At 42.8% G+C, this 18,540-nt stretch overlaps 2 protein-coding genes across 2 annotated transcripts in view; one reads left to right on the top strand and one right to left on the bottom strand.

Annotated features, from left to right (window-relative positions):
* LOC310730354 (myelin-oligodendrocyte glycoprotein-like) overlaps positions 1-18,540 on the bottom strand; it is a 225,473-nt gene that overhangs the window by 106,990 nt on the left and 99,943 nt on the right. The window lies entirely within an intron of this gene.
* LOC310727127 (uncharacterized protein) overlaps positions 15,818-18,540 on the top strand; it is a 564,745-nt gene continuing 562,022 nt past the window's right edge. The window contains exons 1-5 of the mRNA XM_083543328.1: positions 15,818-16,743; positions 16,806-17,180; positions 17,515-17,631; positions 17,791-17,848; positions 18,233-18,437. Of these exons, the coding sequence (XP_083399454.1) occupies positions 17,128-17,180; positions 17,515-17,631; positions 17,791-17,848; positions 18,233-18,437 (433 nt within the window). The 5' untranslated portion in view covers positions 15,818-16,743; positions 16,806-17,127. The remainder of the gene's footprint in view (positions 16,744-16,805; positions 17,181-17,514; positions 17,632-17,790; positions 17,849-18,232; positions 18,438-18,540) is intronic.

Below are 18,540 nucleotides of genomic sequence, written 5' to 3'. Positions count from 1 at the left end.
TAAGGATTTTCTTTGTATATACATTTTTCTCTTCGTTTACATACATATCTTTATATATCCTTTATACCTTATTTTATTTTATATAGTTTTTATACTTTTATTTATCTGCTTTTTTTCTTTCTCCCCACCCTATTCCCCTCTTGCCGGACCGTTGGACAGTTGATTCGGACATTTGATTTCTGATCCAAGATTACGATTCTAGACTCGGCCAACCTGGCTCTAAGAAAGTCAAGTCAAGTCAAGTTTATTTCTATAGCGCTTTTCACAACAGACATTGTCTCAAAGCAGCTTTACAGAATTTTAAGAGTTAAGGTGAATAGTGTGCATTTATCCCTGATAAGCAGCTATGGTGATTGTGGCAAGTAAAAACTCCCTTAGATGTTATGAGGAAGAAACCATGAGAGGAACCAGACTCTAAAGGGTAACCCATCCTCATTTGGGTGACATCATTAGTGTGATTATAGTCTTTAAACAATACAGACCCTGGAGATTGAGAACTAACATGAGCACTGGAATGTAAGATTATAAGTAATGTTCTTTCTACAGTCTTTTACGGTCATTTATGGTTATAAAACTAGGAGCTACTGAGCAACTCATAAAATAGCTCAACATTTGCAATCATCACAGATCCAACACCAGCTTCTCCATGCCAGAGCATTTAAACACTCAAGGAGGTCCAGTGTTCAAACTTCACATGAAGTGGGATCCAATTGGCACTGGTACATCTCTAGATGGTTTGGGATGTTTGCGTGGTCGGCATCTACTTCTTTAAAGGTCCACAATCTTCATGAGGTGGGACGTGACTGGGGCTGGTGCAACCTAAAGATGCCTCAGGATGGGTAGAGAAAGAGAAGCAGTGGAGAGGAATTAGCATTGCTGCTGTTCATGATATTAACAGCACAAGTTGATAATGTGCATGTGATCAGATGTACTGGGACACAATGTTATGATGTGATGTGTGTTATGTTTAGAACTCGCTAAAAAGATAAGTTTTTAATCTTGTAATCGATTCAAAACTTAACAGGTAGCCAGTGTAGGGATGAGAAGATTGGGGTTATATGGTGATATTTTCTCGACCTTGTGAGAACTCTGGCTGCTGCATTCTGGAGAAACTGTAGCTTTTTAATAATGATGCAGGACATCAACCTAGTAATGCGTTATAGTATTCCAGTCTGGAGGTCATGAATGCATGGACGAGATTCTCTACTCTGATCAGATATAGACAACATGTTTCTTAGCTTAGCAATATTTATAAGGCGGAAGAAGCAAGTTTTTGTAATATGGTTGATATAAGTTTTAAAAAACAAGTTGGTGTCTAAAATAACTCCCATGTATTTTACTGTTGAACTAGTAGTTACAGTACATCCTTCTAAATGCCAAACAATAAAAGTGTTTGCAGAGATCTGCAGCAAGTTTCGGAAACTATGCTCAATGGCGATGGACTGTTTGGGGCCCTTCTTGTGAATGTGGGCATGCACATGGAGAAGAGGTGTGGGATCATAATCTCATGCCTTACATGATGTGTACATCTCGAGATCCTCAGCAATCTGGATGTTGACTCCTTCTTGATGGCCTTGAGGAGGTTTGTCACCAGATGAGAGACACCAGCTAAGTTGTTCTCTAACCAGGGAATGCATTTCCATAGCAAAGAAAGATATACATGAGAGGCCTTTGCAGAATTGTCACCAGACTTCAGATAAGTTTCACTTAAACCCACCTGGTGCACCCCAATTTGGAGGAAAAGGGAAAAAAGAAATGCAATCAGTGAAAACCGCACTTATCAAGGACAAAAGCAGTCAAGTTGTGACAGAGAAAGTATATATTCTCACCATACAGACCCTAAAGATGTTAATCCAGTGACACCTAATATTCTGTTGATGGGGAAGCAGGATTGTTTCCTACCTCAAGTGGTTTACCTTAATCTGAACTCCTAAACAGGTGCTGCTGGAGACATTTCCAAATTCTAGATGACTAGTTCTGGTCTAGATTCATAAAGAACAATCAAAAAAATCTGCAGTCCAGCTAGAAATGGTATGTGACTACTACATATATTACCACAGGCTCAGTGGTACTTATGATAGTAAAGGTAGCAGGAACGACCAAATAATAATGTCTGCACTACATCACAACCCAGTGCAGAACATGGTGCCGTGCAGATCAGACTGTTATAACAGTTACTGGTGTGTGTTAATGCCACAAAGGACATTTTCTTGTCTACTTATATACTTATCTCTGTAGGTCGACTCTGATATGTTTCTTTATCCAACAAAGAACTCTACTGACACCTAGTGGTTAATTTTAGTACTGACAAATACATTTTCATTACAGTCTCATCATTATTCATGCGGTCCACTACCGTTGTATCTTCTGCGAACTTGATGATATGTTCAGTGTTGAACTAGGCACAGCAGTCATGAGTCATCAGAGAGAATAATATTGAACTGAGAACAAAGCCCTGATTGATACTGATGCTCAACTTAAAGATGTTATAACCCAAAATAAGTGTTGCTGGTCGTTCTGTGTGGAAGTCCATTCCATTCCTCCAAAATTGCTGCTGCTCTACAAGGACCCTCTGGCAGCGCCGTCACGCACCAGACAGTTAGAGAATTAGAATGGAGTTCTCGGCAGAGATCAGAGGCTAATGGACGCCCTCGTCGGAGATCGGAGGCTGAGCGATACCCTCGGCAGAGGTCAGAGGCTGAGCGACGCCCTTGGTGGAGGTTTGGAGTGGACTCTTGGGTGCGACGGTGCCCTTGACAGGACTCAGGAGTGCAGTGAAGCCTTTGGCGGGACTCTGGGGCATGACAGTGCCCTCCATGGCTGTCTAAGGCGCGATGGCACCCCCTGTGGCTGCCTAAAGTGTGATGGTGCCCTCAGTGGATCTCAGAGGCACGATGGTGCCCTCTGTGAATGTCCGAGGCGCGACGACTTCCACAGAGGAACTCTGGAGCTCGACGGCGCCCACTGTGGCTGTTTGAGCTGCGACGGCACCCTCTACGGAGGTCTGGAGCATGACACCGCCTTTAGAGGATATTTAAATCATGGCATCACCTTCAGAAGGTAGCTTGAAGCATGGCGTCGCCTTCAGAAAGGTCTTGAAGCACGACGTTGCTTCCGGAGGGGCATTGGGCCGCAACGGCGCTTGCGAAGAAACTCGTGAAGAAAGGCGTTCTGGAGCCTTCAAAGGGGTCTTGGAGCTAGCGTGAGCCAGAGCCGGCGAGCATGGCTCCCAAGGAGCGGCAGTAAGCTTCCGGGTTGGATCCGAAGCTGAACAGGGCTGCCGGTCCATCGCGGTAGAACGATTCCTTTTCTTTCGTTTTAGGTCGGATTTTCTGTCAGGGCAGTGACCAGGCATAGGAAACGGGGTAACTCAATTGTAGTTTATTGAAAAAACATAAACACGAGTCCGGGAGAGTTATGATCCTTAATCCGTAAAGCGGGTAGGATCCGTAATGCGTGTGTATTCCGTAAAGCGGGTAGGATCCAGGACGCTGGTGTAATCCGTAAAGCGGATAGAATCCTTAAAGTTGGTATAATCCAGCAAGTGAGCAAAATCCAGATAGCATGGAGCCAGGAGAATGATCACTATAGCCATCTAGTAGATCTGACAGCGAGTGAGGTCGGAACCGGAACTTATAAAGGGGCAGGGTAATGTGGAACAGATGTTGCCGATTAGCACCGGGAGAGGCTGAGAGAGAGCCTCGGAGGGAGGCATGGCAGGAGGATCTCTAACACTTAGCAAGGATTTTGTAATCTATTTAAATGAGACAAATTCTCCAGTAATCTAGTTCACATCTGTCACCTCTTTTGTACATTAACGTTATAATGGTTTTGTAGAAGTAGTCAGAAAAGCCTATTTGTATCTCTTTGTTGCACATATCCGTTAATATATCTACAATCTCAGGACTTTTTTATTTATTTGTAAAATTGCATCAACTTCTTGCGTATCAACTGGATCATATAAGGCTAGCTGAGTAGAATCATTCTGTTGCAAGATCCTAAACATTTATTTATTTTATCTTTTTCAATATTTTATCTTATAGTATATTTTTGATGCAGCATTTTGACATTTTCTCTTTGTCTTTTTTTAATCTTTTTCCTTTTTGATAATGTTACCATCTCTATCCTTTTGGTATCCTTTTTGGTAAGGTTGGTATCAACACCAGCAGGCAAATTACCTTTTTTAAATACATTTTTGATACATTTGATCATTGATACATAAATCAAACTGATTTATTTCAGTTTTTATTTTATGTACAGTAAGTCATCGTTATCTTCAGCATTTTTTTTTTCTTTTTCTTTGAGGATATAGGCAATTAGAAATAAGGCATTCAGTTCTATAATGTATATTTTTTAGACACATTCTATCTATATTTTTTTATTGAACGTAGTAAAGCCATAATCTTCAAGGAATTTCTCCTTAAACATATCATTTATTTCACGTGTTAATTACTGTTTTGAGAATATTACCTTCTCTACTTATGGTTATATTATGCTATGGGATTTTTATTCTTTTTATTTGTGATTGGGTTAAAATCCCTACATATTATAACACTGTAACCGACATTTAAAATATCATGGTCAGCGAGCCACCAGTCACACTTCCCTCCAACACTCTCAACGCTCAGCCTCTCCTTCCTACTAATCACCTACACCTGTCTTCCATTTACCCGTCCCCTTTATAAGATCCCTCTCCCCCTCTCATTCACTGTACGATCCACAGTATACGACCATAGGTCATTCGGACTACCTACCACTCTTACCACCTAAGTTTTCCATGCTCCTAGCTACGCTTCAGGTAAAGCACTCACTTAAGTTTGTCATTTCCTGCAGTTTCGTTTCATACTCTTGTGTTTGCATATTTAAGACCAATAAACAACACCCTGTTTTACTCCCAGTTCCAGATGCCTGGTCTAACTGTGACAATAGATAGTTATAGTTAGTAGTGCTTTTCAAGCACTACTATTATAATGCCGTGGCTGAGGACTAGGATTTCGGCACCTCACTACTCCCGCAGTTTTTAACCCAGCACCACGAGTGATACCTCAAATCGTGCGGGGCATTCGTGTGAGCTGTGCTACTAATTATCTAAGCATTCGCCCTGGCGGCCGTTTTCGATCACGGGGCCAAAACGTGCGTTTTCGGTTTATTATTATTATTATTTTTTTAATTCTTCTTAGTTCTTCCGACCAATTTTCGCCGCGTAACTCGTCCCGTGTTTTTTGTCCCAGCACCATTAGTTCTTCCGACAATTTTTTGGCGCGTAACTCGTCCCACGTATAATGATTACGTCATGAGACGTCACTGGCCCCGCCCCCTTCACATAACAGCCCAAACCAAAGCATGCGAGGTATCGAAACGCTCATCTCTCCAAGCACAACACCTCTGATTGGCACTAAGAATGATACAGCCGGGGCGCGGCGCTTTGCACCCGGCAAGCACTACTCACATTTTCTTCAGGAAATGTCCCGTTCTAGTTTATAAAATATTTTTTCGGGCTTTATCTGGAGGAGTATAAAGATTTATTGAAGTCATATCCTCGCATGGGTTTTCTTATCACTGCTATGCAGATGACAGTCAACTAATTTTTTCTTTCCCTCCATCAGATACCACAGTTTCCGCTCGGATCTCGGCATGCTTGACAGACATATCTTCATGGATGAGTGCTCACCAACTAAAACTCAACCCCAGCAAAACAGAACTGCTGGTGAATCTCCAAATGACACTTCATGACTCTCTGGTCTCCCCTTCAGCCACTGCTTGTAACCTTGGGGTAACTATGGACAATGAACTGTCCTTCTTCCCACATGTCGCTAATGTGGCACATTCTTGTCGATTTCTTCTATACAACATCCGAAGGATTCGACCATTTCTGTCCACACAGGCTGCCCAGGTGCTTGTTCAGTCTCTTGTCATTTCAAGACTTGACTACAGCAACTCTCTGCTGGCAGGTCTTCCCCTGAACGCTATTCGTCCAAATTGTGCTGCAAATGATCCAAAACGCAGCTGCACGGCTTGTGTTCAATCAGCCCAAGTTCTCCAAAACCACCGCGCTGCTGCGCTCCCTTCACTGGCTTCCAGTAGCCGCACGTATCAGATTTAAAACACTGATGCTTGCCTACAAGGCCAAAAATGGACCAGCGCCATCTTACCTCAGTGACCTTATCACATCTCGCACTGCACCACGCTGTCTGAGATCCTCCAGCACTGCTCGACTGGTACCACCTTCTCTCAGAATGAGAGGTAAGTACACTTCAAGGCTCTTCTCTGTTCTCAGCTCAAAGCACTTTTGTACGTCGCCCTGGATAAGGGCGTCTGCTAAATGCTGCAAATGTAAATGTAAAATCATAATTCTTAAATTTTGTTTCTTTTACCAGCAGTCAACCAGGAAAAGTCTACCTGGTATTATTTCTGTATGTAAAATAACTTCCGCTTTCCCCTAGAAAATATCCATCAGCACAATCTTCACTATAAATATAATTTCACTGTTATTTATCCATTACTTTTTGACACTATCGATCTCTAGTTCACTAGTTAACCTTAATACTTGTGTTTAGAAATTTTTCACGTTTTTCTCAAAAGGGAGGTCATTTACTTTCTCTGTTTTCATTGGATTGTATACCTCTTATAGTAATTGAGATAATATTAAGTGACATAATTTATTGAGCTTGTATCTTCCATGCACTATTGCTGGATTGGCTGTCCTCTCCGCTTCATTTCTCTGCATTTATTTCTTCTTGGAATTGTTTAACATTATATGGGTTTCTTTTCTGTTGTTCCATTTCATGTCCAGCTGTATCCTGTCATGGTCCTTCCTTGGACAGTACTCTTTTGCTATGTCCAACAACCCCCCTAGACACCTCCTTGAGGAGAATTTTGAATGGTGTGATTCCTGTTGCAGCCTGCAGCGTTTCTCAATTTGCAATAAAATTATATGGGAAGAGAAGATCCCAGTTTCTTGCCTCTTCAGTCACCACCCATCACAGCATTTGCTTCGTGTCTGGTTTAAGCACTCCTTATCTGGTTCACCTGCTGCACCGACATAGCTCTGCCATTAGTTTTGACATTGAGACCTTGTTTTAACAACAACAAACCATGGATTAACCCTGATATAAAGACTCTCCTTAAAGAGAAGCGGAGGGTTTTTAAATCAGGTAAAAAGGAGAGCTTAAAACTGATTTTGGGAGTGGGCCCAGTAGATAATTTATGATCTTTCCAAATGGGACCCCGATGATTGCCAAAGGTATGAGAGGGGTGAGAGCAGGTCATCCATGGCACTACTAGTACTCTTATTAGACCAAGATGATGGCGCGTGCACAACGTGAGGCCCAGCGTCTCTCCAGATTTCTTCACGCAAGGCAGCTGGCCCGGATGGCATTCAGGTATCCTCAACCCTCATTCTGAACACTGGCATCCCGCAAGGCTGTGTTCTGAGCCAACTACTCCACTCCCTGTTCACCCACGATTGTGCTACTCTGCATAACTCCAACATCTTCATCAAGTATGCAGATGACACCACCGTGGTTGGCCAGATTGACAACAACGACGAATCGGCCTACAGGGAAGAGATCCATAATTTGACAGCATGGTGTGCCAACAACAACCTGACCCTCAACGCCACAAAGACCAAAGAGCTCATTGTGGACTTTCGGAAATCCAACAGCAGGAGACATCTACCAGTCAACATCAATGGAACTGAGGTAGAGCGAGTCTCCAGCTTTAAGTTCCTGGGAGTTCACATCTCTGAGGATCTGTCCTGGCAGCAGAACACGTCTAGTTAAAAAAGCACAACAACGCATGTACTTGAGAAGTCTCAAGAAATCTCATCTGTCCCCAGGGATTTTAACGAGCTTCTACCGCTGCATCATTGAGAGCATCCTGACCAACTCCATCACCGTATGGTACGGAGGTTTCACTGTGTGTGAACGTAAAGCCCTGCAAAGGGTGGTCAAAACCGCCCAACGCATCACTGGCACCCAACTACCTGCCATTGAACACCTTTACCACAGAAGATGTCTGTGCAAAGCTCACAACATTATCAAGTACTCTTCACATCCCAGTCATAAAATGTTTAACCTCCTTCCATCAAGAAGGAGATACAGGAACTTGCGCACCAGAACCAGCAGGTTCAGGGACAGCTTTTTTCCATCCACCATCACACTACTTAACTCTACACTACACTGCTAGATCACTACAAAACAAACACAAAACACTGTATATAACCTCTGTACTATACATGTACATATTACGTATTATCTTTTTTACTTCTTATAACATCTGCACTATTTATCTATATGTATATTTATATCATTACTGTACATTCTGCCCAACATTTTAAAATTCATTTATGTGTATATAACATATGTGTATATATACACTGGAGATCCAAATTAGAGAACAATTTATAAACAATTGAACAATTCTAAAATAATGTCATCTTCACTGCTCAACAGTCGAAGGAGTTTTTGTCCTGTCTATACCATGCTACCAGAACACCTTTTCCACAAAATAACTAAGGCATTTCCAAATAAATCATAGACATTTTCAGATTGCATTCATCTTTCCCTCTATCTTGACTAGTCTCTCAGTTGATGCCACCACCATGCTTCACTGTAGAGATGGTATTGGGCAGGTGATGAGTGGTTCTGGTTTTCTCCAGACATGATGCTTGCTATTCAGGCAAGGCAAACGTTCAATCTTTGTTCCTCATGAGAAAGTAAAAAAAAAAAAAAAACACCATGAAAAATGTGCTAAAGGAAATTAATATGAATATATTCATTAATAAATATAATTATGTAATTAGTAAATTATAAGTTACATATATAGCTCTCTCCATGCAGTGTGCAGTCTCACATGATCAAACAAACAGCACATGGCATCCTTGATTCACCTCTAGAGGCTGCTCTCGTAATCATAGTGGACCCGAAGGATCAAAAACTATCGGCATGGATTTGAACTATCAGTGCCGTGACCTCTATTAATAACTATAGGACATTTTAGTTTAAAAGACAATGTGTGGGCCTTTTAAGGACAGAATTTCATAACAAACGCAGACACCAAGGCGAGCGAAAGTTTTGAAAGTTCATGCAAATGTGCCTATGCTGAGACGCAACCAGGGTTACATCAGATTTTGTGACCATATTATTTTGTGACATTAGAGGACGCTTTTGTTCATGTGCAGCTTGAAATTGATGATTCCGACAATTTCATTACACAAACAGGGTAAATTCAAACTTCAGCAGCCACTGTTCATGGAATTAACAGGCCTGATGCTGTGCACATTACTGTGACAGAAGAACAGTCTGTTGTCATGCTGCAGAGATGCACCAATTAAACTGTACACAAATATTTACTTAGATTCTTTTAAAAAAACAGAGTAGTTTAAATGCTTTTTCCCAGGTTTGTTTTACCATCCCTTAATGATAATTATTCATTAAGGATATTAAACATGTATTCAGATGTGGATGCATTTGTCTGTTAATTGTTTTCATTTAATTTAATTTAATAGTATTTATTATGTGTTAGAATGTATTTTCCAACTCCCACAGTAAAACCAGCACTGCGACAGACTTTTCACAAAGGAAATAGAACTGGGAAAACAGCTCCACCCTTGCGAATAAGGGCTCTATCCAAGAATAAGAAACAACACACAGGGAGAGCAAACATACAGACCATACACAGTACATTAAAGTGTACATATATATTTTTTATGATACAATTATCAACAATATTATTGTTATTCCAAATTAAGGATTTTGGAATGCATTAGAAATATTGTTATTTGGTAATAAAGTGCAAAATTAAATATTAAAACTGTTACACCCCTCTAAATAATGACTTTAATGTTCTCCATATTCACCAGAGTTCAATTTTATGGTTTTAACTTATATTATACATTCTTTAAATGGTTAACAAATTTATACAAATAGTGACAAGATGTATTATTTTTTAATGGAGACCAGATAAGCTTACTGAGCTCTGCCACCATTGTAGGGAGAAAAGCAATGGACAAATAATCTACCTATATAAAATGCTGGTGTTAGAGAGGCCCTAGTACACGGCATCTCTGTTTTATGAAAAATTGCTGTATAAATATTTCTTTCGGCTGCTCCCATTAGGGGTCGCCATCATCCGTCTCCATACCACCCTGCCCTCTACATCTGCCTCTTTCACACCAACTACCTGCATGTCTACCCTCACCACATCCATGAACCTCCTCCTTGGCCTTCCTCTTTTCCTCCTACCTGGTGGCTCCATCCTCAGCATTCTTCTACCAATATAATTCATGTCCCTCCTCTGCACATGTCCAAACCATCTCAATCTCACCTCCCTCACCTTGTCACCAAAACATCCTACATGCGCTGTCCCTCTAATAATCTAATTTCTTATCTTGTCCATCCTCGTCACTCCAAACAAAAACCTTAACATCTTCAGCTCTGCTACCTCCAGCTCCATCTCCTGTCTTTTACTTAATGCCACTGTCTCTAATCCATACAACATCGCAGGTCTCACCACAGTCCTATAAACTTTACTTTTCATTCTTGCAGATACTCTTCTATCACAAATCACTCCTGCCACTTTTCTCCACCCACTCCACCCTGCTTGCACTCTTTTCTTTACTTCTCTAACACACTCTCCATGTACTCTGTCTTGCTCCTACTGACTCTCATTCACCTTCGCATACGCATATCTCCACCTCTCCAGGCTCTTCTCAACCTGCTCCCTACTCTCACCACAAATCACAATATCATCCGCAAACATCATAGTCCAGGGAGACTCCTGTCTGACCTCGTCTGTCAACCTGTCCAACACTACTGCAAACAGGAAAGGGCTCAGGTCTGATCCTTGATGCAGTCCAACCTTCACCCTGAACCAGTCTGTCGTACCTACTGCACACTTCACTGCCATCACACTGTCCTCATACATGTCCTGCACCACCCTCACATACTTCTCTGACACACCTGACTTCCTCATACAATACCACAACTCCTCTCTTGGCACTCTGTCGTATGCTTTCTCTAAATCCACAAATACACAATGCAACTCCTTCTGTCCTTCTCTATACTTCTCCATCAACATCCTCAAGGCAAATAAGGCATCTGTGGTGCTCTTCCTCGGCATGAAACCATACTGTTTCTCACAGATGGTCACCTCTTCTCTCAGCCTGGTGTCCACTACTCTTTCCCATAACTTCATGGTGTGACTGATCAACTTAATTCCCCTGTAGTTACTGCAAGACTGCACATCTCCTTTATGCTTAAAGATCGGTACCAGCACACTTCTTCTCCATTCCTCAGGCATCTTCTCACCTTCCAAAATCCTGTTAAACAACCTGGTCAAAAACTCCACTGCCATCTCTCCTAAACATCTCCACGCTTCTACCGGTATGTCATCTGGTCCAACCGACTTTCCACTCTTCATCCTCCTAATCCTCCTTCTCTTGATTAAAGAGGAGAAAACACGCTGGATGTTGTTTACACAAACATCTGGGGCGCATACCGGGCAAAGCCCCGCCCCCACCTCGGGTTATTTAGACCACATCTCTGTTATGCTGATCCCAGCATACAGACCACTCAGCAGGCGTTTAAGACCAGTTCGGAAGCAAGTGAGAACCTGGCCAGCAGGATCCATGTCTGCTCTCCAGGACTGTTTTGAATGCACTGACTGGGACATGTTCAGGGAAGCTGCGACCAATGGCGATTTCATCAACTTGAAGGAATACACGTCAACAGTGACCAGCTACATCGGCAAGTGCATTAATGACGTGACTATCTCCAAGACCATCACTACACGCTCCAACCAGAAGCCGTGGATGACCGCCAAGGTGCGTGCGCTGCTAAAAACAAGAGACTCTGCCTTCAGAGCAGGGGACAGGGCGGCCTTGAAAACAGCAAGGGCCAAACTGTCCCGTGCCATCAGAAAGGCAAAGCGCGCACACACCAAGAGAATTCACGGCCACTTCCAGGACAGCGGAGACACCCGGCGCATGTGGCAGGGCATCCAGGCGATCACGAATTACAAGACTACATCACCTGCTTGTGACCGTGATGCCTCCCTCCCAGATGCGCTGAACGACTTCTACGCCCGGTTCGAGGTGCAGAACAACATGGTGGCAAGAGAGACCATCCCTCCTCCCAGTGACCAGGTGCTCTGTCTAACCACAGCTGAAGTGAGGAAAACTCTATGCAGAGTTAACCCACGGAAGTCTGCTGGACCAGACAACATTCCTGGCAGAGTGCTCAGGGAATGTGCACAACAGCTAGCAGATGTCCTCACTGACATCTTCAACATCTCCCTGAGCAGCGCCACTGTTCCTTTCGTGCCTCAAGACGACGACCATCATTCCAGTGCCGAAAAAGTCTTCTGTCTCCTGCCTCAATGACTATCGTTCCGTTGCACTCACACCCATCATGATGAAGTGCTTCGAGAGGCTCGTCATGAGGCACATAAAGACCCAGCTTCCACCTGCACTGGACCCCATGCAGTTCGCATATCGTCCAAACCGCTCCACGGACGATGCTATCTCCACAACCCTTCATCTGACCCTCACCCATCTGGATAACAAGGACTCTTATGTAAGGATGCTGTTCATAGACTTTAGTTCAGCATTCAACACAATCATTCCTCAGCACCTGATCGAGAATCTGAGCCTACTGGGCCTGAACACCTCCCTCTGCAACTGGATCCTGGACATCCTGACTGGAAGACCTCAGTCAGTCCGGATCGGAAACAGCATCTCCAGCACCACCACACTGAGCACTGGGGCCCCCCAGGGCTGTGTGCTCAGTCCACTGCTGTTCACTCTGATGACTCACGACTGTGCACCAATGCACAGCTCGAATCACATCATCAAGTTTGCCGATGACACGACCGTGGTGTGTCTAATCAGCAAGAACGACGAGTCAGCATACAGAGAGGAGGTGCAACGGTTAACAGCCTGGTGTGGAGCCAACAACCTGTCTCTAAACGTCGACAAAACTAAAGAGATGGTTGTTGACTTCAGGAGAACACAGAGTGACCATTCTCCACTGATCATCGCTGGATCCTCAGTGGAGATCGTCAAGAGCACCAAATTCCTTGGTGTTCATCTGGCGGACAAGCTCACCTGGTCACTTAACACCAGCTCTATCACCAAGAAAGCCCAGCAGCGTCTCTACTTCCTAAGAAGGCTGAGGAAAGCTCATCTCCCCCCCCCCCATCCTGAACATGTTCTACAGAGGAACCATCAAGAGCATCTTGAGCAGCTGCATCACTGCCTGGTTTGGGAACTGCACCGTCTCGGATCGCAAGACCCTACAGAGGATAGTGAGGACAGCTGAGAAGATCATCGGAATCTCTTTCCCCTCTATCATGGACATTTACACCACACGCTGCATCCGCAAAGCACACAGCATTGTGGATGACCACACACACCCGTCACACACACTTTTTACTCTCCTACCATCAGGGAAACGGTTCCGAAGCATTCGGGCCGCCACATCCAGACTGTGCAACAGTTTTTTTACCGCAAGCCATCAGGCTCCTCAACAAAGAACTGAACTGAACTCTCTCTCTCTCTCTCTCTAACACACACACACACACACACTTACACACAACTGTGTGACTGATCTGCACAAACCGGACTCAACACCCATCATACACTTCGCTCAAACAGGTTTCAATACCAATCACACTTTTTCACTATTGCAAAATGTTTACATGCCGTCTGTTGCTGATTCCGGGTCTTGTTATTTTTCACAATATGATTATGTCCAAATCCTTTGGTCACTGTTCACTTTATTTTTGATTGCTGCTACTGAATTACACAAATTCTGTTAAAATTTTTCTGTTTACACTGCACCTTATTCTGTTAAGACAGGTTTTACTGGCGGAGCTATTTCCATTTTTATTTTTAGATTTTGTGTATTGTCCTGCACTGTCCTGTGTTGTCTTGCACTGTCTTGTGTTGTCTTTTGCACTGTTTGCACCAGCTGCACACATGCACTTTATGTGGCAAGGATCTTAGTTTTCGGCCCTGTGTTTTTCTGTTCTGTACTGTTTGTTTTATGTTGTTTTATGTAGCACCTGGGTTCAGGAGGAACGTTGTTTCATTTTACTGTGTACTGCATCAACTATATATGGTTGAAATGACAATAAAAGCTTCTTGACTTGACTTGACTAATCCCTGCTCTCACTTCCTCCTTACTAATCCTATCTACATCCTGCTTCACCAACTCCACATCGTCCAACCTTCTCTCTCTCTGATTTTCCTCATTCATCAGCTGCTCAAAATCCTCCCTCCACCTTCTTAACACACTCTTCTCACTAGTCAACACATTTCCCTCTCCATCCTTTACTGCTCTAACTTGCAGCACATCCTTCCCAGCTCGGTCCCTCTCTCGGCCAATCGGTATAAATCCTTTTCTCCTTAGTTTATGTCCAACTTCTCATACAGCTCCTCATATGCCTTTTCCTTGGCTTTCGCCACATCCCTCTTTACCTGCTGCTGCATCTCCTTGTACTCCTGCCTACTTTTCTCATCACTCTGTCTATCCCACTTCTGTTTTGCCAACCTCTTTCTCCTTATGCTCTCCTGCACTTCTTCATTCCACCACCACGTCTCCTTGTCTTGCTTTCTATTTCCAGATGTCACACCAAGTACTTTTCTAGCTGCCTCTCTCATCACTCCTGCAGTAGTTGCCCAATCATCCAACACCTCCTTAACACCACTGAGCCTCTGTCTGACCTCTTCCCTGAACCTCACACTACACTCTTCCTCCTTAAGTTTCCACCCTCTTATTCTTCTTTCAGTCCTCACTCTCCTCCTCTTCTTCTTCGCCTCGAAAACCATATCCGCATATTTGATTTGGCACATGTTTTACGCTGGATGCCCTTCCTAACGCAACCCTCCCCATTTACCCAGGCTTGGGACCGGCACTAAGAGTGCACACTGGCTTGTGCATCCATAATGGCTGAGTTATATACAGTACAGACCAAAAGTTTGGACACACCTTCTCATTCAAAGAGTTTTCTTTATTTTCATGACTATGAAAATTGTAGAGTCACACTGAGGGCATCAAGGGCTATTTGACCAAGAAGGAGAGTGATGGGGTGCTGCGCCAGATGAACTGGCCTCCACAGTCACCCGACCTGAACCCAATTGAGATGGTTTAGGGGTGAGCTGGACCGCAGAGTGAAGGCAAAGGGCCAACAAGTGCCAAGCATCTCTCGGGGAACTCCTTCAAGACTGTTGGAAGACCATTTCAGGTGACTACCTCTTGAAGCTCATCAAGAGAACGCCAAGAGTGTGCAAAGCAGTAATCAAAGCAAAAGGTGGCTACTTTGAAGAACCTACAATATGACATTTTTCAGTTGTTTCACACTTTTTTGTTATGTATATAATTCCATATATAATTCCACGTGTTCATTCATAGTTTTGATGCCTTCAGTGTGAATCTACAATTTTCATAGTCATGAAAATAAAGAAAACTCTTTGAATGAGAAGGTGTGTCCAAACTTTTGGTCTGTACTGTATATATACTTACAAACATATTTATACACACAATGTTACACAACTAATAATAATAATAATAATAATAATAATAATAATAATAATAATATAAAACATTTAAGTATCCAAATCTGACATGCTGCTTTATTATCGTTAAATAATAAATAATATTCATAGTGTTAAAACAAAACAGGAAAAAATAATAATAAGGAAAATATAGAAGGCAAAAGCATCTGAAGAGCGCTGTTTGTGTAGTGAACTTGTCTGTCATCAAGTTCAAGCGGCACATGAACAATAGCGCCCTCTAATGTCACAAAATATTATGGTCACACAATCTGCTGTAACTTCCTGCTCTTTGGAATAAAGAAGTCAAAGTGAAAGTAAAAACGCCATTTTATGAAGAAAGGCAGTGAAACATTTCCAGGAGAAAAACACAGTAAGTCTGTAAATCTAAAGCTAGAAGATGTGAATGTTATGAATCTACACTGGATGAAGAACAGTTCAGGTGATTTTTCCTGAAGTTGGATCTTCTACAGTTTACTGTAGGACTTGATTTGCTGGAAGTGAACCGTGTGATGATCCAGGATTAGATGGAACACACCCCATGTTGGAGTGAAGTAAATATGTGTCCTGCAGTGTTTCTCTCTTTAAGGATCTTTATTTCAAACTCTCCTCCTTTTTCCCAAATGAAGCTCTGGAGCGTGAAAGTGTTTTATTGGGGAAAATCGCGATTTGTTTTCAGATCGTGTTCCTGCAAACAGCCGTCACTAAACACATCATGACTTTCAGGAGACAGGTTCTGATGTTCCTCGACTCGGCGGAAAATCCGCTCCATATCTCCTTTGGTGTGAAAGATGAAGGGAGAATGTAGATGGTGGATGGAAGCAGGGCAGCATGCGGGCTTGGGAATGTGCTGATATCGGGCACAAGCGGCTCGCGGCTCCGCATAGGAGACAGGAGGAGGCGGCGCTAATGGCGGCTCTGAGCCGGATGGTAGTGTGAGAGCAGCGGGGAATCAGGAGGAGGACACCGGGCGCGCTGAGGGGAAGGAGGCTACATTTCTTTCCTGAGGACGGAAACATTCAAAGCTCTGTTTCAACACTGCAGAAAAATGTGGAGAAGTGAAAAGAAGCGCTTTGGCTGAAGGAAGAACATTACAGCCATAAACACAAAGGAAAGAAACGAGATTAAGGAGCAGGTTGGAGTTTAGGAATCAGTTCTGCATCACAGTGAACACAGTCTCCATGTTCAGGGTGCAGAGTGGGGGGGTGGTGCAGAGTGGGGGGGTGGTGCAGAGTGGGGGGGTGGTGCAGAGTGGGGGGGTGGTGCAGAGTGGAGCGCATGCGCATTACGTGTTAGTGATAAACTGCAGTTTGAGTGTTTGGGGTATAAATGGACTTCTGTTCATGCTTTATTATAATAATGATTTTTTATGGATTTCTGATTGTATGGAGGTTTTTACAGTTTAAGACAAGGCCTTGTTTTTTTTTTCCCCCTTTATTTCTATTTGAAATAGTTTTACAATTTTTTTTAATCTTGTTTCTAATCTTAACTTTAATAATTACTAATTTGGCTGGACCCCCCCCCCCCCCTCTCTCTCTCTCTCTCTCTCTCTCTCTCTCTCTGTAGGAGTAGAAATGTCCTCCAGAATGAGTGAGTCTGTGAAACAGGACATAAAGAAAGATGAGAGGTGAGTGAAGGTTGTGACTCTGTGAAAAATAGAAATGTTCTCACATTCACCAACACTAAACAGATCAGACTCTGATGTGTATCTGTGAAAAGTGACGAGTGAAGAGTTGAATTCAGCAGCTTTGTCTCCAGATGTTCAAAACCAGCTGATGATTAGTGACATTAAGCTACTGAGCAACACGTCTAACCCCAAGTTGTCCCTGTAGCTGGATAAAGTATGAAGGTTAAAGAATGGGATCAGTGTTAATAAGAACATCATCAGATTTTAACTCCAGTTTCATTATTCAGTGTTGCTGCAGAACAGTAATAATGATGCAGTGGTTGTGTGTGTTTAGTCTGATTCAGGGTAAGAGATCAGACTCACCTGAACCCAGCTGTGTGTCCATGAAGAGTGAACAGTCAATGAGTCGTCCAATACGCTTTAAAGACACAGACTGTACTACTGATCTGAGGTGAGGACAGTTGAATGTATGAGTGCAGTGTTTTATCACTCACTCTCACATAATCAAACATCTCTGTAATATGTGTGTATTCACTGCTTTGTGTTTGTAGTTATGAATATGATTTATAGTCTTTATTCTACTTTTAACAAGTGTATTATTTGTTCACAGACTGCAGAAGAAGAAATCAAATATCACTGAGAAGAGTCATTTAAAGGCCATATTCAAGGTGTGTGTGTGTGTGTGTGTGTGTGTGTGTGTGTGTGTGTGTGTGTGTGTGTGTTTGTGACAGAACAAAATCCTGAGCAGCAGTAAGAGAGAACACAAGTGTGTTGTGTTTCTTATTGGCTTCTACATCTTTTTCCTTCTGCTTTTCTCATTCTTCTTGTTTGTTTGTTTCTTGCTTTCTTTCCAAACTGCTCTTTGTAAAGTTAAAATCATCAGTGTTTTCATTGCTCCTTTTACCTCCTTCTTAATACTCAGTGACTCACCTTTATGTTTTTACTCGTCTGTGCTCTTGTTTGAAACCAGTTTGTCTGGATGTCTGTAATGAACACATTCTCATGTTACGTTGTATTGCTTTTATATTTACTTCTTTTCTGTTTCGAATCAGGCAGTGGAGCACAAAATCATCAGTCTGCTACAGAATGAACTGAAGAGATATAAGAAGCTCCTAAATCCAGATTACCCAGCATGCTCTGAGAGGGAGGTGGAGGATGAGGAGGATCAGAGCAGTGTCAGAGAGGGAGTGCTGAAGATCACACTGCACTTCCTGAAGAACATGAAGCACACAGATCTCGCTAACACACTGCAGAACAGTAAGAGCTCATGGGGTTCTAACATCACTTTATCTTCAGAGGAAGGAAACTGCTGTACATTTATTAAACACATCTCATCATATTGATGTGCTTTTATCAACAC

This window comes from Silurus aristotelis, assembly GCF_946808225.1.
Source record: "Silurus aristotelis genome assembly, chromosome: 1".
NCBI lineage: Eukaryota > Metazoa > Chordata > Actinopteri > Siluriformes > Siluridae > Silurus > Silurus aristotelis.
The sequence above is the reverse complement of the archived record's forward strand: the minus strand, read 5'-3'. Positions and strand labels throughout refer to the sequence as shown.